The sequence below is a fragment of the Camponotus vicinus genome, unplaced genomic scaffold (genome assembly GCF_025532165.1).
Source record: "Camponotus vicinus isolate PSW18456_S1 unplaced genomic scaffold, iyCamVici1.0 SCAF_3, whole genome shotgun sequence".
Lineage (NCBI taxonomy): Eukaryota > Metazoa > Arthropoda > Insecta > Hymenoptera > Formicidae > Camponotus > Camponotus vicinus.
This window is the reverse complement of record NW_028141967.1, coordinates 12,442,407-12,466,603: the sequence shown is the minus strand read 5'-3', so window position 1 is coordinate 12,466,603 and position 24,197 is coordinate 12,442,407. Positions and strand designations below refer to the sequence as shown.

The 24,197-nt window shown below is 30.4% G+C and overlaps 2 protein-coding genes and 1 long non-coding RNA gene across 3 annotated transcripts; 2 read left to right on the top strand and 1 right to left on the bottom strand.

Moving 5' to 3' along the window:
- The first annotated feature begins 167 nt into the window (after positions 1-167).
- Positions 168-3,305, top strand: LOC145969066 (uncharacterized). Its single transcript, XM_083094926.1, has 5 exons — positions 168-413; positions 533-703; positions 901-936; positions 1,308-1,715; positions 3,053-3,305. Exons 2-5 carry the CDS (start codon positions 548-550, stop codon positions 3,113-3,115), a joined length of 663 nt encoding a protein of 220 aa, XP_082951052.1. The 5' UTR covers positions 168-413; positions 533-547; the 3' UTR covers positions 3,116-3,305.
- A 1,438-nt stretch (positions 3,306-4,743) lies between these two features.
- Positions 4,744-5,271, top strand: LOC145968687 (uncharacterized). Its single transcript, XR_014437827.1, has 2 exons — positions 4,744-4,773; positions 4,923-5,271. It is a non-coding gene; the product is annotated as an uncharacterized LOC145968687 (long non-coding RNA).
- Positions 5,272-19,683: 14,412 nt separating this feature from the next.
- On the bottom strand, positions 19,684-22,478 carry LOC145968067 (uncharacterized). Its single transcript, XM_083093300.1, has 8 exons — positions 22,268-22,478; positions 21,697-21,945; positions 21,504-21,605; positions 21,237-21,311; positions 20,843-21,105; positions 20,549-20,708; positions 20,105-20,207; positions 19,684-20,003 (listed from the first exon to the last, which is right to left on the bottom strand). The coding sequence occupies exons 1-8, from the start codon at positions 22,461-22,463 to the stop codon at positions 19,910-19,912; spliced, it is 1,242 nt and encodes a 413-aa protein (XP_082949426.1). The 5' UTR covers positions 22,464-22,478; the 3' UTR covers positions 19,684-19,909.
- Positions 22,479-24,197: the final 1,719 nt, after the last annotated feature.

The following is a 24,197-nucleotide window of genomic DNA, read 5'->3' as shown; positions in this document are numbered from 1 at the left end:
TGGTTGAATGGGTTCTTAAGACGATCTTAAATATAAGAACGGACTATGAATACCGGCCTAAGTATTCTCTTAATACTTGACTGTGATTGGTCAATTTCTTAAGTCTTAAGCCCCTTGCACAATGCTAGGCAACAGGCAATAAGAACAGTAATAGTATCTATTCTCTGCTCCTATTGGCGAATATTTTCTGTTCCGCGTATTTATTGGTGAATAGTTTCTATTCCTTATTTCTATTGCCTGTTGCCTAGCATTGTGCAAGGGGCTTTACGCCTTAAGTCTCCTTAAAATCTCATTGTAGACGACGCTTAAAGCGTCTAAGTACAGAGGTTGACAGCGCGGAAAATACCAAATAGAATATAAAATAGAAAAAAAAGAAAACCTCGGATAATTAATTGTATTCTGTTTTATAAAAAGTAATTTATATATAATTTTTATTTTTACTTATATAAAGTGAAAGTATATAAAAGTGTTAACACTTGCGTATTTCCAATGTAATTTCAAAAATAATTTTTTTTTGTTTAAAATAAAATAGGTGAATGAATCAGAAATGCCTAATAGTTGCTGTGCCGGTTATTGCACTAATACGAATAAAAAAGGTTATCAAATGTGTCGATTTCCAAAAGATTCGGAAAGAAAAAAAATATGGATCCAGAATATGAACCGTACAGATTGGATTCCAACTTCAGATGCAAGATTATGTGATGTAAGTTATAATCAAAAGCAAACTGTTATACCAAACTGTTTTAATTTTTGCTGAAATAAGTTTTGTAAAAATATTTTAAATTTAGAAAAAAAAGTTCAAAACTGTTTAAATATACTACATCGAGACTAAATTGACTCTGAATATGATGAGAAAAATATAATTGCACATTCAAAAAGTTATATATATTTTCTGTGCAGGTCCATTTTGCCTCTGATATGTGGATGACAACCCTGGCGAAAATAAGAAACTTTATAAAGCGTTAACAACTGTTGAGTGAGGGTTTTCTGAGAGTTTATATGCTTTTCAAACTTTGTAAGAGCACTTACATAACGCTGTTGGGTTTTGAATGCTTATCAAACGCTGCAGTGTTGCAATTTTTGTTCTACAAACTCTTTATATAATGTTACATGAAAGTTTTGCAATGCTGAGGTAACATTTTTCAGAGTACGTTCAGTAAACGTTGATACATCTTCGTGTACAGAGTTTACTCAGACTTTTCAAACGTTTACGATTACGCTATAACGTACAAACGTCTTTTAAACGCTAAAGTGTTGCAATTTTTGTTCTACAAACTCTTTACTAATCGTTTTTAAACTCTCGACGAACTTCTACAAACGTTCATGTAAACGCCAAACAAACGTCTCATTTTTGCCAGGGAAGAAAAGATGGCTCACGCAGAGTGAAATCTGATGCAATACCAACAATATTCGGTGAGAATTTGGCAACATCTACAACAAGGCAGAACACAATGACCGAAGCTGCAGAGACTGATGTGTTTGAAAATATTTCAAATGAAATGGAAGAAGAAATGGAAATCTATGAAGATATTACCGAAGAAAAAAAAAACAATGTATTAGGCATTTCATCTAATAGAACAGAAACTTCAGATCCATATGTTTTACAACGTTTGGAGCAATTGGAAATGCTTTGGAAAAAAAGTAAACGTTTAAGACTGCAAATGAAGAAAAAATTACAACAGGCGAAAAGGAAAATCAAGAGACTTCAAGTTGAAGTACGTTATAATAAAGTAGTTTCTAATATAAATAAGATTTTCAATGAAGATCAGTTAAACTTGTTGTCTGGAAAGTATAAAAAAATACCAAAATGGTGCAATAGTACGTTGATAAAAGCTTATAAATTAAAATTTCCCTCTTCCTTCTATGCGCACCCTGGCGAAAATAAGAAACTTTATAAAGTGTTAACAACCGTTGAGTGAGGGTTTTCTGAGAGTTTATATGCTTTTCAAACTTTGTAAGAGCACTTACATAACGCTGTTGGGTTTTGAATGCTTATCAAACGCTGCAGTGTTGCAATTTTTGTTCTACAAACTCTTTATATAATGTTACATGAAAGTTTTGCAATGGTGAGGTAACATTTTTCAGAGTACGTTCAGTAAACGTTGATACATCTTCGTGTACAGAGTTTACTCAGACTTTTCAAATGTTTACGTTTACGCTATAACGTACAAACGTCTTTTAAACGCTGCAGTGTTGCAATTTTTGTTCTACAAACTCTTTACTAATCGTTTTTAAACTCTCGACGAACTTCCACAAACGTTCATGTAAACGCCAAACAAACGTCTCATTTTTGCCAGGGCACTTTAAGTGAAAAGTTAGAAAATCTTAAATTCAAAAGTGGGATAATTAATGAAGTTTTAGAATTTATGAAAATTAAAATTTCTGGATTCGAGAAGGAGATTGATAAAGATTGTACATTAGTGCTCGATGAGATGAGCATTACCGCTGGTACTTTTTATGATGCATCAACAAACACGATCATTGGCAACGTTACATTGCCAGATCATGATACAAGTATTATTGCTACTCATGGTCTTGTGATTATGTTCCCTGGCGAAAATAAGAAACTTTATAAAGCGTTAACAACCGTTGAGTGAGGGTTTTCTGAGAGTTTATATGCTTTTCAAACTTTGTAAGAGCACTTACATAACGCTGTTGGGTTTTGAATGCTTATCAAACGCTGCAGTGTTGCAATTTTTGTTCTACAAACTCTTTATATAATGTTACATGAAAGTTTTGCAATGCTGAGGTAACATTTTTCAGAGTACGTTCAGTAAACGTTGATACATCTTCGTGTACAGAGTTTACTCAGACTTTTCAAACGTTTACGTTTACGCTATAACGTACAAACGTCTTTTAAACGCTGCAGTGTTGCAATTTTTGTTCTACAAACTCTTTACTAATCGTTTTTAAACTCTCGACGAACTTCCACAAACGTTCATGTAAACGCCAAACAAACGTCTCATTTTTGCCAGGGTATTCGCATGCTACTTTTACTTTCATTGCTTGCATACTTTTTCTGATAAATATTTCTAATGAATTTCAATTTTAGGTACAATCATCGTCTGATATACATCCAGCTATTAAAGGAATTCAATTTCATCCTTATAAATAGGATACGAGACACAACTGCAATTAAAATGACAAATTTGGGCCTCGGACAATCAGATCAACACTATATACATTTTCTCAATCAAGTTATATATTATACAAAATTGTACATAAGTAAATAGAAACGACAAGAAATAAATAATAAACAATTGTATATAAAAATTACATTCAAAAGTTAATTAGAAATAAACGAAATTATTCACATCTTTTTTATGAATATTATTGCAATACTATTCTCTATAATTTGCACATATTTTTCTACGAGTCTAAATACAATGCTTAAATTATATTTATAATACATAATGTGTATATATAAACATAATGGCCCGTATTCAGAACGCGCTTATAAAGATGTTAGTGTGTTGTTATCCAATAGAAGTATCTGTTTTACATAAAACAGATACTTCTATTGGATAACAACGCACTAACATCTTTATAAGCGCGTTCTGAATACGGGCCAATATGTATATATATATAATAATATATAATTTCTTAATAATCAATTTATATTACCTAACCTTACATGGGAAAATTGATGAAATATATGTGTGTAAACCTTTTTTTTAAATATATTGTGTTTTAATATTCATTTTGTTCACGATTATTAAATATCAATAACAACAAATAAAAATATATATATATATTGTATTCTTGCATTTACAATCAAAATAAACCGCCATCGAAAACGTCATATCCGATATCCGGTTTTACCCCAAGACGGCACATCCGCGGATCTCTCTTATAGTATCTCTAGTCTTAAGATTCTGTTCAGCCAATGAAATAGCCGTATAACATTTTCAAATCTTAAGCGTTGTCTACAATGAGATTTTAAGGAGACTTAAGTCTTACGCCTTAAGTCTCCTTAAAATCTCATTGTAGACGCCGCATTACTTAAGATGATCTTGAATATATAAGATCGGACTATGGATTCCGGCCTTAGCATTCGTATTAAGTTAGCCGGAAATTTTTCAGCCAACCAAAAATCTCCTTATGGAATCGTTTGTATTTCGTATGAAGATGTTTGAAGTGTGATTAAAAACGTTTGTGAGTAATTAGAATAATTATAAAAAATTAATCATTTTTACAGTATGTAGTTAGCCAACATAACTAAATATTAAAAATTCTCCTTATGAATCGTTTGTATTTCGTATGAAGAGTTTTGAAGTATAATTAAAAAGGTTTGTGAGTCATTCGTTTAATTTTAATTAAATTTTTTTATATTGTGAAGTTAGCCGGAAGCTATATAAAATGGACGCCGTCCTGTGATTGGTCGATTTGCTTATGGTAAATACTAAAATTTTCTCATGTGTACTGACTTTAAGTGTAAGCAAAACGAGCAAATTTATCTCTTTTGTAACTTTTAATCCATGACTAATTTATTATTAATTCCGCATAATCGCATAATATATCATGGATCGTGGATAAGCGTAGATAATTGAAATATGTTTTTCTACCAATAAATAAGTAAATCTTTTATAATTGTTTTATAATGTAGTCATCATTCAGAAAATGATCACAATTTGTGATTATGTATTTAATTGTTATTTTATATTCGCTTTCAAATAATAAACTATATAATAATAAAATTTATATAAAAAGATGGTAATATATGTAATCCAATTAATTATAATTGACAAAATAATTTCTTGTGAAAAAATAAAAGTAAAAAATATAGAAGAATTTTTTTTATAGCTTGTATAAAAAATCAGTTTTATGCTAAGTATATTATAATTTTCTGGACTGTAATAATATTTAATATATAATTTTTGCTATATAAATATATATTTCTGATATAAAATCTATTTTTACAGATAGTAAGATCGGCTGAGTTATGTCACAGAATATCGGAAGGCTTACATCAAAATGCGAGAGAGAGGAGATGGCATATATCAATATGAATCCATTGCTGATGTTGTAAGAGCAAAAATAGATATCTCTGTAGATTTTATTATTTTTGCATCCGAAAACTTGAAAGTTGCCCATGCCTTATCGGAAATAAGTCTTCTTTTGTATTTTCAAATATATATAAGCGCACATTTTTAGCATATTCTTTTATGTTATCATTTCTTTTGTTAATTATTATTGATTACTTTGTTAATTATTGTCAATTAAGAAATATAGATTTAATAGAAGAAATATATATTTATATAGCAAAAATTATATATTAAATATTACTACAGTCCAGAAAATTATAATATACTTAGCATAAAACTGATTTTTTATACAAGCTATAAAAAAAATTCTTCTATATTTTTTACTTTTATTTTTTCACAAGAAATTATTTTGTCAATTATAATTAATTGGATTACATATATTACCATCTTTTTATATAAATTTTATTATTATATAGTTTATTATTTGAAAGCGAATATAAAATAACAATTAAATACATAATCACAAATTGTGATCATTTTCTGAATGATGACTACATTATAAAACAATTATAAAAGATTTATTTATTTATTGGTAGAAAAACATATTTCAATTATCCACGATCCATGATATATTATGCGATTATGCGGAATTAATAATAAATTAGTCATGGATTAAAAGTTACAAAAGAGATAAATTTGTTCGTTTTGCTTACACTTAAAGTCAGTACACATGAGAAAATTTTAGTATTTACCATAAGCAAATCGACCAATCACAGGACGGCGTCCATTTTATATAGCTTCCGGCTAACTTCACAATATAAAAAAATTTAATTAAAATTAAACGAATAACTCACAAACCTTTTTAATTATACTTCAAAATTCTTCATACGAAATACAAACGATTCATAAGGAGAATTTTTAATATTTAATTATGTTGGCTAACTACATACTGTAAAAATGATTAATTTTTTATAATTATTCTAATTACTCACAAACGTTTTTTATCACACTTCAAACATCTTCATACGAAATACAAACGATTCCATAAGGAGATTTTTGGTTGGCTGAAAAATTTCCGGCTAACTTAATACGAATGGCCTTAGCAGTTGAGTCCGCTGAATGCGGCCATTGAGTACGTTTACACGGCAACGTTAAATCAGATTTAGTAACAACCGCTATTGCAACTACTGGTGTTAGATGCCGTGTAAACCGTGCTTTACGCCGATGTTATTACACCAGTTGTAGTAACGCTACTCCTGCTGAGGAAAAGGAGTAGACTTACAAATCCGGCTTTAAGAAGCGTGTAAACGCTACGAGAGTTATAACAATCGTATTGCCAACCTGAATAATCAAGTATCAACGAGTGACGAGTACTAGTATGCAAAAACTGCCAATAAGTTAAAGTAAAGAGGAATAGTGATAAAATAAATCCTTGCGTGTAAACGAACATCACTTTTAGGGAGTTATAACTACGATTGTTACTAAACCAGATTAACGTTGCCGTGTAAACGTACTCATTGATAGCGTTTTCGAATGGTCGGGTTTAATTCGACCCGGGATAGTTTACTAGACGTCATTGACCAATCACAGCTATCTTTTGAAGAATGTAACTATACATTATACCCGAGGTTAAACTCATGGTTTAGGCCCAGTTCCACAACTTACTTTAACCTATGGTGTAAAGAAAACGAAGTGTGCTCCTTAGGGCCTGAGCAGAATGGCTGCCTTATAATTTTATGGCCGGTATTCATAGTCCGATCTTATATTTAAGATTGTCTTATGTCTGGTCCGAGGTTGACTTAAGACTTCATTCAACCAATCAAATGGCTGCGTAGCATTTCAAACTTGAACTTAAGACGATCTCAAATATAAGATCGGACTATGAATACCGGCCTAAGACTATGTTTTATGCCTTAGGTCTTTGTCTTAGGTAACGCACAATACTGTGGCCGGTATTCATAGTCCGATCTTATGGGCCTGAGCAGAATGGCTGCCTTAAGATTTTAAGACTATGTTTTATGCCTTAGGTCTTTGTCTTAGGTAACGCACAATACTGTGTGTTATGTCTCGAGTCTTATGTATACGCGAACGTTTATTTCTTACAAACGTTCGCGTATACATAAGACTCGGGACATAACACACAGTATTGTGCGTTACTTAAGACAAAGACCTAAGGCATAAAACATAGTCTTAAAATTATAAGGCAGCCATTCTGCTCAAGCCCTATATTTGAGATCGTCTTAAGTTCGAGCTTGAAATGCTACGCACCATTTGATTGGTTGAATGAGGTCTTAAGTCAACCTCGGACCAGACTTAAAGCGTCGTCTACAATGAGATTTTAAGGCGTAAGACTTAAGAAATTGACCAATCACAGTCAAGTATTAAGAGAATACTCGACTGTGATTGATCAATTTCTTAAGTCTTACGCCTTAAAATCTCATTGTAGACGCCGCTTAAGACAATCTTAAATATAAGATCGGACTATGAATACCGGCCTGTGTGTTATGTCTCGAGTCTTATGTATACACGAACGTTTGTAAGGGCCTGAGCAGAATGGCTGCCTTATAATTTTAAGACTATGTTTTATGCCTTAGGTCTTTGTCTTAGGTAACGCACAATACTGTGTGTTATGTCTCGAGTCTTATGTATACGCGAACGTTTGTAAGAAATAAACGTTCGCGTATACATAAGACTCGAGACATAACACACAGTATTGTGCGTTACCTAAGACAAAGACTTAAGGCATAAAACATAGTCTTAAAATTATAAGGCAGCCATTCTGCTCAGGCCCTAAGAAATAAACGTTCGCGTATACATAAGACTCGAGACATAACACACAGTATTGTGCGTTATGCGTCGTCTACAATGAGATTTTAAGGCGTAAGACTTAAGAAATTGACCAATCACAGTTGAGTATTCTCTTAATACTTGATTGTGATTGGTCAATTTCTTAAGTCTTACGCCTTAAAATCTCATTGTAGACGACGCTTTACCTAATGCGTCGTCTACAATGATATTTTAAGTAGACTTAAGGCGTAAGATTTAAGAAATTGACCAATCACAGTCGAGTATTCTCTTAATACTTGACTGTGATTGGTCAATTTCTTGGTCTCTTTCTAAAATCTCATTGTAGACGACGCTTCAGGCAGCCATTCTGCTCAAGCCCTAAGTTGTGGAACTGGGTCATAATTAACAAGGTGTGCTGTCATGGTTAGCAAATCAGCGTTATGGAACAAGTGACCAGCCATATTGATGTATTAGCCAATCAATGTTTTGCCCTTGAAAAAGTTATATTTTTCCATGAATTTTTTTTAAATATAAATTTTTTAAATATATTTTTGCATTTTAGCTCTTAGAAATTTATAATAAATAAAATACGTGAACCCTCGTACCTAGCTGCACCTGACCCGCTACTAGGCGCGCATCTGCCATTTATTAACAATTTTATTTTGATTTTTTATCCAAAAATCGCTCTGTAGCGACTTGCTTCAGGTCCTACTGATTACAAATATCATAATTTTAATACAATTCTTTCTGTATTTTTGCTAAAATAACGCTTTTGCGAATTGATAGTTCCCGATTCTCCGCGGGAAGTCTCCACCGTGCCTTTAACCGATCCTTAAGGTGAAAGCACATAAAATTACAGGAGCCATAAGCAGAATGCAAAAGCAGTGAACTCTATACTATACTGGAATGTGCACTGCCTTTGTTAGCGCTCGGGACATCGAAAGAAAAGGACAGGTTGCTTTGGAACGATTTCTGTCTCCGTCTAGTAAATTTTGATTGGTCGATCATTTTATATGATCTTCGTTACAAACATGATCTTCGTTAGCTTCGTTACTTCATACATGTACGCACATGTATACCTCTTTCAACACTGATCATCACTCAACTCAACACATATGCACTGAACGTAGTCAATGTTTTCAGCTCGAAGAGTACGACGATAGAAAAGGACACGTATTGTTCCACTTTTCCCTCTCACTCGTCCCGTTTTCTCCTACGGCAGTGCACATTCCAGTATAGTATAGACATAGACCTTATAAGTATGGACTGGCAATTGCCTATAGTTTCTGTAGAGAAGCAGTGTCCGGAGGAGGTTAGAGAAAGAAACATACTTTTTAGTACTTCTCTCTCTACAAGTGTCCGGACAGTGTCCGGACACTTGTAGAAAGAGAAGTACCAAAAAGTATGTTTCTCTCTCTAACCTCCTCCGGACACAGTCTGATACGTATTGCCAGTCCATATCTGTAAGGTCTATGAGTATAGAGTTCACTGTGCAAAAGTCATAGCGCATACTCTATGATTCTGAATTCTGCCTATGGCTTTTAGGTTTCCAATCTACATAAAAATACATAATGCATAGCCACGGACATAACCATGGTCTAAAGCCGACGGCACACGGTACGATTTTTCGTACTGGATTTGATAAGATTTAGTAAAATACTAAAAATGCACCAATCAGAATGCAGCATTTCTAATATTTTACTAAATCTTATCAAATCCAGTACGAAAAATTGTACCGTGTGCCGTAGGCTTTACATACAGGTCTGGAAACTCCGGTGGTGGGGGAGGTCTCACTTAAGGTGGAAGCACATAAAATTGCAGGAGCGCATTACCATAAGCATTAAGAAAATTGATTGGTTCATTTTCTTATGCATATATTTGTGGACCAATCAATTTCCTTATGCTTATGGTTATGCGCTTATGCAATTTTATGTGCTTTCACCTTGAAGGTAAAAGCACATAAAACTGCATAGGCGCATAACCATAAGCATAAGGAAATTGATTGGTCCACAAATATATGCATAAGAAAATGAACCAATCAATTTTCTTATGCTTATGGTTATGTGCTCCTGCAATTTTATGTGCTTCCACCTTTAGTGTGTCCGTTTTTCGGGAGTTCACGGCTTGCCTGCTAGGTTCGCTGCGATCTAGAAGTCGCATTTTAGACGTATGTTAGAGAGAGAACGACTACTGCCGTCTATCTCTGTCTCTCTCGCTCGTATTGCGACTTCTAGTCGAAAAACGGACACACTAAAGCCTACGGCACACGGTACAATTTTTCGTACTGGATTTGATAAGATTTAGTAAAATATTAGAAATGCTGCATTCTGATTGGTGCATTTTTAGTATTTTACTAAATCTTATCAAATCCAGTACGAAAAATCGTACCGTGTGCCGTCGGCTTAAGTGAGACTTCCCCCACCACTAAAAAAGGCCTGAGTTTCCAGACCTGTATGTAAGACCGTGGACATAACTCACCTCAATATAGTTAGCAGACAAATTCAATATTTCGCATTTTCTATTATTGCATTCGTTTGGGAATCATTTGGGCAAGTTTAGGAAAGCATTTTCATAGTTTGGGAAACAATAGTTTATTTATAATTAATAAAAATAAGTTCGGCGTATAGTTAGCAGAAATAATTTTAAAAAAATTTTTTTTTTTTTTAATCAACGTAGAATTATTTGGGAAACACTTCTGTAACGGTCCCATAGTTTGGGAAATAATAATTTCAATGTAATAAATAAACGATCATATAGTTAGCAGACAAATTTGATATTCTCTATTATCTATTAAACCAATCGCTTGGGAATCGTTTGGACACATTTAGGAATAGATTCTCATAGTTTAGGAAATAATAGTTTATTTATAATTAATTAAAATAAATTGAGCGTATAGTTAACAGTCATAAATATTTAAAAAAAAAAATTTTTTTTTTTAATTAACGTGAAATTATTTGGGAAATATGTCTGTAATGTTTTTAACGTTTGGGAAATAATTATTTCATCTGAAAATCGGTAAATATGTCGATGAAAAGAGCCCGCCTCGATCTCCGGGAACTTAGCCGGGCAACTTCGACTTTTTTAATTTTTTTTTTTTTTAATCGTTTGTTGGTTAATTTCTTACGACAAGCATGGAGCTGACACACACACACACACACGGGGGGGTGCAAGGGGGGCCTTCGGCCCCTCTCCCGCACCCACCCCGTCCCCCTCGCTTCGCGTGAAAAGTTGCAAAGTGGAACCTCGCTTCGCGTGAAAAGTTGCAAAGTGAAACCTTGCTTCGCGTGGAAAGTTGCACCCTCCTGCACCCACCCCACCGGTAGGGGTGCCTACGGTAGGGTGCAACTTTCCACGCGAAGCGAGGTTCCATTTTGCAACTTTTCACGCGAAGCGAAGGAGACGGGGTGGGTGCGGGAGGGGGGCCGAAGGCCCCCCTTGCACCCCCCCGTGTGTGTGTGTGTGTCAGCTTCATGCTTGTCGTAAGAAATTAACCAACAAACGATTAAAAAAAAAAAAAAAATTTAAAAAGTCGAAGTTGCCCGGCTATGTTCCCGGACCCTGGCGAAAATAAGAAACTTTATAAAGCGTTAACAACCGTTGAGTGAGGGTTTTCTGAGAGTTTATATGCTTTTCAAACTTTGTAAGAGCACTTACATAACGCTGTTGGGTTTTGAATGCTTATCAAACGCTGCAGTGTTGCAATTTTTGTTCTACAAACTCTTTATATAATGTTACATGAAAGTTTTGCAATGCTGAGGTAACATTTTTCAGAGTACGTTCAGTAAACGTTGATACATCTTCGTGTACAGAGTTTACTCAGACTTTTCAAACGTTTACGTTTACGCTATAACGTACAAACGTCTTTTAAACGCTGCAGTGTTGCAATTTTTGTTCTACAAACTCTTTACTAATCGTTTTTAAACTCTCGACGAACTTCCACAAACGTTCATGTAAACGCCAAACAAACGTCTCATTTTTGCCAGGGGAGGTCGAGGCGGGCTCCTTTCATCGACATATTTACCGATTTTCAGATGAAATAATTATTTCCCAAACGTTAAAAACATTACAGACATATTTCCCAAATAATTTCACGTTAATTAAAAAAAAAAAATTTTTTTTTAAATATTTATGTCTGCTAACTATACGCTCAATTTATTTTAATTAATTATAAATAAACTATTATTTCCTAAACTATGAGAACCTATTCCTAAATGTGCCCAAACGATTCCCAAGCGATTGGTTTAATAGATAATAGAGAATATCAAATTTGTCTGCTAACTATATGATCGTGAAATTTTTATTTATTTATTACATTGAAATTATTATTTCCCAAACTATGAGACCGTTACAGAAGTGTTTCCCAAATAATTCTACGTTGATTAAAAAAAAAAAATTTTTTTTAAATTATTTCTGCTAACTATACGCCGAACTTATTTCTATTAATTATAAATAAACTATTATTTCCCAAACTATGAAAATGCTTTCCTAAACTTGCCCAAATGATTCCCAAACGAATGCAATAATAGAAAATGCGAAATATTGAATTTGTCTGCTAACTATATTGAGGTACATAACTCACTGTAGCCGGTTCTAAAGCGTATCGCGTTATTAAAAAGAAATAATTAAGGACGAATATTACATATTATATTTATTAACACGAATAATTATATACGATCATTGTCAGTTTGTATTTTCATTACATAGAAAATTAAATAGTGATAATACTTACGTATATAAATATAATATGTAATATTCGTCCTTAATTATTTCTTTTTGATAATGCGTCGTCTACAATGAGATTTTAAGGAGACTTAAGGCGTAAGATTTAAGAAATTGACCAATCACAGTCGAGTATTCTCTTAATACTTGACTGTGATTGGTCAATTTCTTAAGTCTTACGCCTTAAGTCTCCTTAAAATCTCATTGTAGACGACGCTTAACGCGATACGTTTTAGAACTGGCTACAGTGAGTTATGCCCGTGGCACAGTATATACAGTAGCGCAATTTTGGCAATTTCAGCGTGGGTAAAAATGAATTGCACATGCACGGACTTGGTAGGTAACCAATCACGGCAGTGACATTCTGTCTCGCTTGCTCTCTCTTTGTCTCTCTTTCTAACCTATTATACACACACTATACAGGGCGAGACATCTGACATCGGAACATATACTATACTGGATGACTCATTTGAAATATACAATTTCAGATCAGTCACCCAGTATAGTGTATGTTCTGATGTCAGATGTCTCGCCCTGTATAGTGTGTGTATAATAGGTTAGAAAGAGAAAAAAAGAGAGAGCAAGCGAGACAGAAGGTTACTGCCGTGATTGGTTACCTACCAAGCGCATGTGCAGTTCATTTTTATACCCACGCTAACATCAAAGGTGCCGACAGAGAGTTGCGCTACTGTACATACTATGCCTGTGGCTATGCATTATGTATTTTTATGTAGATTGGAAATCCAAAAGCCATAGGCAGAATTCAGAATCATAGCGCATGTGCTATGACTTCTGCATTCTGCTTATGGCTCCTGTAATTTTATGTGCTTCCATCTTTAAAGTCGTCTTTTTAAGTCGACGTTTATTATTGTGGCCTGTTTTTTTGTGTGTGAGTGTATATTCACTAAGTAGCTACCAAAGATATCCAATGAATAAATAGAAATATTCATATACTTCCACGAGTTTCACGCCTCGCCGCTAGGTGGCGAAAAAAAAAACGCTTAACTCGAAAGTGGAATTCATCGAATATTGGTTTCTACCAACTATTTTCTCAGGTTTAAACGTACATAAACTGAGTTTATATCACAGACTTCTATATATACTAGACTGCTAACTCCTTATATATAAGACGGCTTCGATTTTATATACAAATCACAGATAGGTATATAAAGGTATTCTATTCTGCGCATGCGCTCTGCGATAACGCATGTTTATATGTATATACATACGCAAGCTAGGTTAAGTATATGATATACAGGGTGAGCCATTTTAATTAACGCACGCAATTATTTCGGAAACAAAGCATTTTAGAGAAAAATGTTTCAGACAAAAGTTTTATGGTTTCGAGGAGGCCATAAGATGGTATCATTGGTTTGACCTTGAAGAGTTATTTGAAGGTCACATGAAGGTCACCTTCAATTTCTTAAATGGAACTATTTGTCTATTATTATGTACTATTTGTCATTGCATATTCTTGTAGCTTATCTCGAGAGCTTTCCAAAACACTATAATTAAGTACTTTTTTGTTAAGTACTTTTTGAGTTATGAGGCTTGAAATAATTTCTTAATTTTACATAAACCGTAAAATATCTTGTAAAATATTCATTTTTCGATTATCTTACCTTAATACTTTTATGTACAAAATAATGAGAGGAATCAATTGGTGTAAAGAAAACACATAGTTGTTTTTAAGAAAAAATATGGAATTGTTAATTGCAAATTACATATTTTTTCTTCAAAACAACTGTGTTTTTTTTACACCAGTTGATTCCTCTCATTATTTTGTACGTAAAAGTATTATGGTAAGGTAATCGAAAAATGAATATTTTACAAGATATTTTACGGTTTATGTAAAATTAAGAAATTATTTCAAGCCTCATAACTCAAAAAGTACTTAACGAAAAGGTACTTAATTATAGTGTTTTGGAAAGCTATCGAGATAAGCTACAAGAATATGCAATGACAAATAGTAGGTTCCATTTAAGAAATTGAAACTGACCTTCATGTGACCTTCAAATAACTCTTCAAGGTCAAACCAATGATACCATCTTATGGCCCCCTCGAAACCAAACAACTTTTGTCTGAAACATTTTTCTCTAAAATGCTTTGTTTCCGAAATAATTGCGTGCGTTAATTAAAATGGCTCACCCTGTATATCTATATCGATGGTATCTGCGCATGTGCAGAATAAGTCACGTTAGTACATAAAATGTGAGGACATTTTATATAAGCAAAATATGGGGAGTTAGCAGTCTAGTTATATTAGAAGTCTGTGGTTTATATTAAACGGCCAATTTTGGCTGTTTAGAAATAATTAAACTACGGTTAAGAAATATAACTAGCATTTACTATAATTTCAAACATGACATATAAACTTATATTATCATCTTCGGATGACGAAAAAATAAAATAAAAATTAAATAAAAGAAAAAGAGAATTTATAAACAACGTTAAATATAATTATTAATTCTCTTTCTCTTCTATTTAATAATTTAATTAAAATATAATTATTAATTATATTTTAATTATATTATTTTTTCGCTCCTCTTACAATTAATATTTTCCATTTTCTATATTTTCTATTTGTTTGCGAGAGCGCGAGAATAGACCGGGAAGTGAGCGCGGCGCGAGAGAATATATATATATATATATATGTACAGAGTCCTTTATTCTAATTCACAAATACAATGTCTTAATAAATTTACATTCTTTTAATTAACGGACAAAAGAATAACGATAGACCGAAAAAATGTATAATTTCGATGCGTAAAATTCAAGCTGAATTTTATAGAGTCTGCAAGCAACGGAAAGAATCGATAAATTCCGCGAGCAACGGAAAGAACTTTTAATATAAAAAAACGAAATGAGCGCGCCGGAGACTTTTCGACAAAAGGCGCTGCACTCACCGATCGCGTCAATTTATACTCAAGCCCTTCTCGAAAGATCCAGATTTTTCATGAACTCGACGATGACCGAGACAACGTTTAAATTTATCGGTCTAACGTGCTAATTGTTGTTATTAGATCTTTAGAGAAGGACGAGCGCTGTTTTACGATTTGTGCTGACAAAGCGATGTCTCGCTAGCGGCTGCCAGGGACGCCGAATAGATGGTCGGGCCCTCGACTCTCCTTTTAATCGAGTACAATTATTTGAATCTTAATTTTTTAATGTTCGACTATAGTTTCGAACACTATTTTCTTTTTTCCATTAATATTTTCTTTTTTATATTTTTAACATGACCGATCTCATTTAAAGCTCAAGAATAGCAACAAACTCAAAAATATTGACAAATTCAAAGATTATATGACAAGATACAATACCGTTTGAACCAACATTAGACCAATCAATGTGCGAGTTTTAGTAAGATTCTAGAGTTATGACATATAAGCTATAAGTTTAGCTAAACGTTTATACTCCCACACAGAAGAAAATATCTAATGGATATCTACTGGATATCTACATATCCATTTAATGTCCATATCCACTATGGATAACCAATAGATATCTAAAAGATGTCTAAAATGTTTATATCTCCTGAATAACCAACGATGATATCCATTGAATATCCATATAAAATCCACATATACATATCTACTGAAAATCTATCAAAGATATCCATTGAACATCCATATATTGTCCACATATCCATGTCCATTGAACATCTACCAAGGATATCCATTAGACATCCATATAATGTCTACATATCCATGTCCACTGAAAATCTATCAAGGATATCCATTGAACATCCATATAAAATCCACATATCCATATCTACTGAAAATCTACCAAAGATATCCGCATCTACCAAAGATAGCCGCATGTCCTCTAGCTTTTGCGAGGAGCTCCAGAGCTCCATATAATTAACCGCAGACGGTTAATTTTTTTTTAAATTCCGTTATATATGGTATCTATATACAGAACATTAAATCAATATCCATTAAAAAATAAATATCAATATATACGTAATAAATGTATCTATATATAATAAATATCCATTGAATATTGTATAGATATTTACAGGATATTGGTTTACATATCCTGTAGATATTTATGGAACATTGAATAAATATCCACGCAGAAATCTGATGAATATCCAGTATACATGCAATGGATATCTACAGAAATATCCACTAAATATTGTATGAATATCTAGTGGATATTTATGTAGATATCCTATGGATATTTATGAGATCTCGAATGGCGGACATCTGGATATCTAAAGCACGTCTAATAAATGTTTCCTATATATTCGTGGATATCCCTGGGAATATCTAATAGATATCTAATAGATCCCAGTGAGCAATAAGTTATCAAAAAGAGTTCTAAAAGTACTAAGGTTTAAGAGTTGGACGTCTGAAAACTCCATCTGAATGATAACATAATGATATCAGTAAGTCCTCTAATGCGTCGATTTTAGAGGAAAAAAAGATTTCATATACATGACATCTAAAAGAATACTAGCATGACTTCTTATAAATGTCATCTAAAAGAGTACTGCAAAATGATATTATATATATTTAACTCAAAATATAGTCAAATATATATAATAATAAAATATGTTTATTAGTCGTATAATATTTTAGTTGTAAAATCAGGTGTGTATATATTATTCGTGCAACAATTTATTAACGTTTTTAAGACTTAGATTATACCATTTATAGAATAGAATTTTGTAAACATTTATAAATGAGATTTTTCTCATAAATTATATACGTTTTCAATAAACGTTTCTTCGATTACATAAATATACGATTTTAAGAAATAAAATAGACGCAGATACATTTTAGAAACTAAACGTTTCTTTTCGTATTCTTATATAATATTTTTCAACGCATAAAATCCGTTTTGTTTTATGCAAATGTAATAAAAACGGATATCATTATCATATATTATACGATTGTATAAAAACCATAAAAATTAAAACGTTTATCTGATATACTTATACCACATTTATACTAACTTTACGTTTAATAAATGTTTAATATTCCATCATGTGTTTATTGGGTAAAGTCCATATCAGATTACGCCTACGCATTGAAAATTTAAGATTAAAGATTGAAATTTGACAAATCAGAACAAAAGGAACTAAAGTTTCTTTGTCCTGATTAGTCAAATTTCAACTTTAATCTTAAATTTTCAATGCGTAGGCGTAATCTGATATGGACTTTAATTTCAACTTTAATCTTGAATCTTAATCTTCAATGCGTAGTCAGATATGGCTTAGGAATTTTTTATTTATAATATTTTTACATATTTTATTATTTGAAAGAATATACTCAATAATATATAATAATATATGTATAATATATATATATATACACAACTCTTTTATGATAAATATATAATTTATACATTTTATACAAACATTAGAAATTATGTGGTATATATTATTTTTTTTCTTTCATGTATAAAAATATACTTTTATTTTGTTTTTATAAACATAAAAAAATTGCATTTTTCTTATTATATACTTAAAATTATTGCATTCTTATACATATTTTATTGCACATATTTAAAAAATAAAATTCTATTATAAGCTGAAAGCTTAAAGAAAAATCCAAAATAAAAAAAAATCAATATAAAGCTTAAAGAAAAATCCAAAATAAAAATCAATATAATTATAATATTTCAAAAAATTTCATTTCTTTTTTTCATGTCGTTTCATAGTTTGACTTATTCGATCTCCAGCATGCTGTAGCCAGTTCTTAATTACAGCTTGAATTTTATGCGATGAAATACTTTTCCCACTAATACTGATGATTACTTCTGAAAAAAATATTTATTAATTATAATTTCGTAATAAAAAAATTTACATATATTTTTTGATGCACCAAGAGCATGTTACTCTGCACGAATATATATATATATATATATATATATATATATATATATATATATATTCATTGATTCAGTTATTTTGTTATTCATATTAGTCAGTGTACAGAATAATATGCTCCTGCTGCATGTGTATAGTATCACTAAATATATGTAAATTTTATGCCAATGCTCTACAATGTTCACTGAGTGTTTCTGTTAAAATTCTAGAGCATTAGATGCCAGTCTTGAAAAATCAGGTTCAAGTCGCTATTAGTGATGTATTATCGTATGTGTTTGTAATGTATATAATTCGGACTAATTTAAAAGTTTGAGACAATAAGATCATACCCAGACAGCACATGGATATCTTCTGGATATCCTAAGGACATCCTCTTTTCTTTGCGGGATGTGCAGAGGATATCCTGTTATATTCCTCATACTTTTTCAGGATGTCCTGAGGAATAGCAAATGAGCGCCTCATGCTATGCCTAAAAATATCCTCAGGACATCCTACTTCAAAGTCCTACGAATGTCCATAAGATATCCATAAGACGTTGTAATTTTTTAAACGTCCATAATACATCCTGAATATGTTATTGAGGTACTTTATAGGATAATTTAAGGATAAATTTAGACTTACACATACATGAATTCTGTTTAACTAATTTTAATTTTATTTTCGCACATATATACGTATATATAAGAGCATATTTTCCGTATGCACATATATAATTTATTGAAACATATAAAAACAAAATTCTTTTTAATGAAATAAACATTCTGCAATTTAATGAATAATTAAAATTAAATTTTGATACACTATAAATATAATTTATATAAGATATGTTATATATATTATAACATATTAATATATATAGAATATATAATAAATGTTAAATATAACAAAATATAATATTTCAAAATATAATCATTTTGAGTAACTAACAAACATTTGCACTGATAATGAAGCATTATGTAAAACTTATAAATTTGTTCGCATTAGATATTATTTTAATTTGAGAAAATATTGAAAAATAACTGAACCTATATCTATTATAAAATAACTGAATCGATAGCTATTATAAAATAACTGAACCTATATCTATAAAATAAAATAAAAATACTTGCATCTTAAAGTAATAGGAAATCTCATTTTACGTTAGTTTTTTATATTCTTATAGAATATAAAAGAATAAAGATGAATTCACATTTTGGCAGAAACGCAGAAAGCAGATAAGCAGAACTTGCGTTGGTTAATAAATTTACTACCACCAAGGCTGCGGTCCAAAATGCACTCACAGCGCTATAAGCATCATCTGTCTTTGTTTCATAACGAATATCAAACGAGGACAGAGCGATGCTTTCAGCACTGTGAGCGCATTTCGGATCGCAGTCCAAGTTTACTGCCTAGTAAGCTTACTACTAGCGCGAGTTTAGCTACTGCTTTTTGCTTTTTTGTCAAGATATAATCGACACCATCGATGGACGAAATGTTGGACGTAACCTCGGTCATCAAGCCTTCGTGTATTAAATATCAAATTTTTTCAAAGCCAGCAATCGTTTTTTCAATGACTCAAATATCTGGACCATAGACGTTATTCTTAGATATTTGGACCAGTTAATTCATTTAAAGTCATCTCTTCTGCTTGGTCCTCATCTTCTTGTGTAGAAACTGTATCTGCTCTCTTATCCATGCTAGAATTTTTAAGCAAAATTTTTTAGCAAATTTAAAACTTTAAATAATATATAATATTATTTTATTATTCAATAAAATTTATAAAAAATATCATGCATACTTTTTTTTCTTCATGCTACGCTCACTTGCATGCCTTAACCAGGATTTAATTGGTTCTGATATCTTCTGTTCGGTAGTCTCAGGAAAATAGATTCGTACAGCACCTATAATATATGTTAAAAGGTAATAGTATTAAAAAAAAATATTTAGTAAAATATTTAAAAATAGATATTAACAAAAAATAAAATATTCTCTGAACTGAAAAAGCAAAGTAAGATTATAAGAATGAGTAAAAAACATGATAAAACATTAATAAATACAGTAATACATAAATATGTATATAAATAAATATTTAATAATTTTGAAAAATCCAATTTGATGTAATTAAATAATCTTTAAAAAATAATTGAATTTGTTAACAATATTTTTTATGTGCAGAAAAATATCTCAAGTACTTATTTTAGTAGTTTAAATATTATAAATAATAAATAGAAATTGTATTTACCAAATATAATTTTTCGTAAATATAAATCGAAAAATGAACGTTTTTTCTTTCCGCCAATGTAGCTATATAAACTTCCAACTGAATCACTCAGAAGTCTACGTAAGATGTTAAATGTAAGTGATTTAACATCCGTTCCACCTATTCGTGCCACTTGTGTAATCTAAAAATGAAATAAATAATAAATTTTTTTATAAATAAATAAAATAATTATAATTATAAATGAAATTAAAAATATAAATAAGTAATTTTTTCGATTCAATTATTTTTAAAGATTATTTTTCAAAATACGCATACCAATGCTTTACGATTTATTTTATTCTCAACTAATTGTTGTTCAAATTTTTCTAGCTCTTCTAATGTTTGTAACGGAAAGAATTCCATGTAATCTACTTCAACATCTTTGTTTTTCACTCCATCATCTAATACAAAAGTTTGGATTTGATTTTGTATACTATCTAATTTAGTGTTTATATTTTTCTCTTCCTCATGTACTGTTGATATTTTGAAGTCTATATCCAATAATTTTCGTACAACATATCGTTGAAAATCTGTTGTTGCTGTAAATAGTATATAATATATTATAAAATAATAAAAAATACGTTTTAAAACAAAATATATATAATACATACAAATATGATATAGAATACATGGAAATTTACATTACAAAATAATACAAATTAATACTTACAAATTGTAGAATCAGTTTCATAAGTTTCAGAGCTGAACTCTTTTTCTTTGACATAATTCTGATTAAAATCACGTCCTATAAGAATAAAAAAACAAAAAATGTGAAATATTAAAATGAAATTAGTTTATAACTATTTTAATAATACTGAAATATAATAATTTACTGAATATACTAAAAATATAAAAATACTGAAAGCGCGATACTAAAAATAAAATTATTATAAAAATTATTGTTGTAAAAATTATTATACATATTTTTATCGATTACCTGTATTTTTATTTATTGAAGAAAATGTTTCTACATTTGTTTTGTTTAGGTTAATATTTGAATTGTTATCTTCATATTCGGTCAGTTTTGATACATTTTTATCTATATAAATGATAAGTAAAATTATTATTGTAATGTATATATTATAAATATTTTTACTATATTAATATACGCTATAAATCTTTTTACTAACTTTTCAATGGCATTTTAATTGTTGAATTTTCATACGACTGTTTATCAAGATTTTTTTTGTGTGGAACCTTTGGATACGATGGTACACGAACACGTTTTTCCTCTTCACTCAAACTTTCTTCACTACTTATAACAGTCTTGGCTCTATATTTTCTACTCCTTTTTAAAGTATCATTATCTTCACTTTCAGAATTTAAATCTGATATAAATTCTGCTTTTTTTAATTTTTTAATTCCTTTTTCATATGTACCTTAAAAAAAATAAAATTATATATAACAAATAGTAAATATAAAATTAAAAATGTTTATATTTTTAAATAAAAAAAATGCTTGTTAATTATATATTTTACTTTAACAATTATACTCTAAAGTGTAAGTATTATAAGTTTGTAAAAATATTTTTTGAAAAATTGTCTATAAGTTATGCTACAAACATATACTATATTTAATACTATTTTAATATTGAAGAATATTGAATGAGCAACAAAATAAGAATACAATTAATTATCTATATTAACGTATTATTTATGTATATTAATGTAATTATTTAATTTACTTTTTGTATGTACTTACTTGCAGTTGCTAAAATCCTTTTTATTTCATGTTGCGGCCAATCGTCCATCTTTGAAATACATTTTTGCACAGCTTTTCTAAATTTTTCGTTTGATGTAAAAGTAGGCCAATATGCATATTTATTATTTTTGGTTATCCAAGAAGAGGGTATCATTTGCAGTCCATCAATGAACTCTACTATGGCATACTGTTCCATACCCAGATAGCAAGTTGATAACAGAAAGAATTCTTAATGTTCTCTCATGCAAGATTTGGACATCCAAAAATTTCTTTAGAAAGACAACATAATGAGTTCAGAAAGAGCTCTTATGCGTCGTATTGAGAGAGAAAAAAGATTTCTTCTGATAGTCATCAAAAAGATTACTTTTTTTTAGATATCTTGTAATAGAAATCACAAAGATATCTTAAACTAGATATCTGTAGGAGTTCATGTTTATGAAGTTAATAAGACTTATATTCTAAAACATTCAAAACACTAAGAAAACACAAAGTCTTTGGTGATATATTTAGCAAGCTCTCCAAGAGAGGTTTTTGATAATAAAGGACGATATTTTTCTTCATTATATTCATCCTTTACATTGTCATTCACATCTTTTCCTTTGGAGAGCTTATTGCTAAATATTTCATCAGAGGCTTCGTGTTTCTTTAGTGTTCAGAGTAAATTGAAGCTTTAAAGAGAGAGAGAATGAATGATTTCCAAGACATATATTTTATAATATAATATATTTATAATGTAAAATACATTTTTTGACTTTTAATAAATTAAACTTATTGAACTTTGGACGGTTTGATTACACAAGCCACAAAAATAGACAGTCTTGAGACATATATTTGAACAAACGAAGTAGTTTCCTACTTAATTTTGTGCGCTGAATCAGAATCCGGCCTCGGAATTTGCCCATCACGTCAGATTTCGAAGATAAATGAAGTTAAAGATGTAAAAAATGACGTTTTTTACATCTTTAACTTTAATCAATTTCATATATTTATTTTAGAGGCACAAAATTTTTTTAAATATTTTTGATAATGCCATTGCATGATACTAGTCTTCCCCTTCAAAATCTTTTTTAATCATCTTCTTACAATATTTTGTTTTCGATATACACAACTTTAAAGATATTAAAATTACAAATGAATACATGTGCAAAATATATATCAGTTCTTTAACTTTCTATAACTTAACTTTCTTTAACTTTCATTCAAATAAGATCATTTAGCTGTTTTTCAGCATTTTAATTTGTACTGTACTGTATATACTATGTATATATTAGTTAAGTTATAGAAAATTTAAAAATTTATACATGTATCTATTTATTCTTTTAATATTTTTGAAGTGTATCTTGGGAACAAAATATCGTACGAAAATGATTAGAAAAGGATTTTGAAGGGGAAGACTACTACTATAATATATAATGGCATTATTGAAAATATTTTAAAAAGTTTAGTCTCTAAAATAAATACATGAAGTTGATAAAGTCATTTTTTACATCTTTAACTTTATTTGTCTTAGAAACCTGATGTGATGGGCAAATTCCGAGGTCAGATTCGGATTCAGCGCACAAAATTACGTATGAAACTACTTCATTTCACCCAAACATCAAAACCATGCAGACCTGTTATATTTAGAATATTAATCGGAACTTAACATTTTTAATACATATTATTTATAGACTAATATAATATTAATATAAAATAAAAAAATTGTGAAAAATTTTTTAATAGAAATAAAATGAATTATTATGAAAAAAGAAAACAAATCATTATAAAATAAACAATAAACTATGAAGATAAAATATTATGAATAAAAAAAACAAATTTTATGCCAAAAGTTTTCAATTATGTTCAGCGTGTTTTTTTTCAACGTAACGCACTCTATCACTTGCATGTTGTAGCCATTTTTGAATGGTTTCTTGTACATCAAAGATTGTAC

Coding starts and splice junctions, on each gene's coding strand:
- LOC145969066 (XM_083094926.1), top strand. CDS start 548: ATGCCTAATAGTTGCTGTGCCGGTTATTGCACTAATACGAATAAAAAA. Junction 937..1,307: donor ATATGTGGATGACAACCCTG/GCGAAAATAAGA, acceptor AACTCTCGACGA/ACTTCTACAAACGTTCATGT. Junction 1,716..3,052: donor TCAAGAGACTTCAAGTTGAA/GTACGTTATAAT, acceptor TTTCAATTTTAG/GTACAATCATCGTCTGATAT.
- LOC145968067 (XM_083093300.1), bottom strand. CDS start 22,463: ATGGAACAGTATGCCATAGTAGAGTTCATTGATGGACTGCAAATGATA. Junction 21,606..21,696: donor AATTAAAATGCCATTGAAAA/GTTAGTAAAAAG, acceptor TCATTTATATAG/ATAAAAATGTATCAAAACTG. Junction 21,106..21,236: donor TGAAACTGATTCTACAATTT/GTAAGTATTAAT, acceptor TACTATTTACAG/CAACAACAGATTTTCAACGA.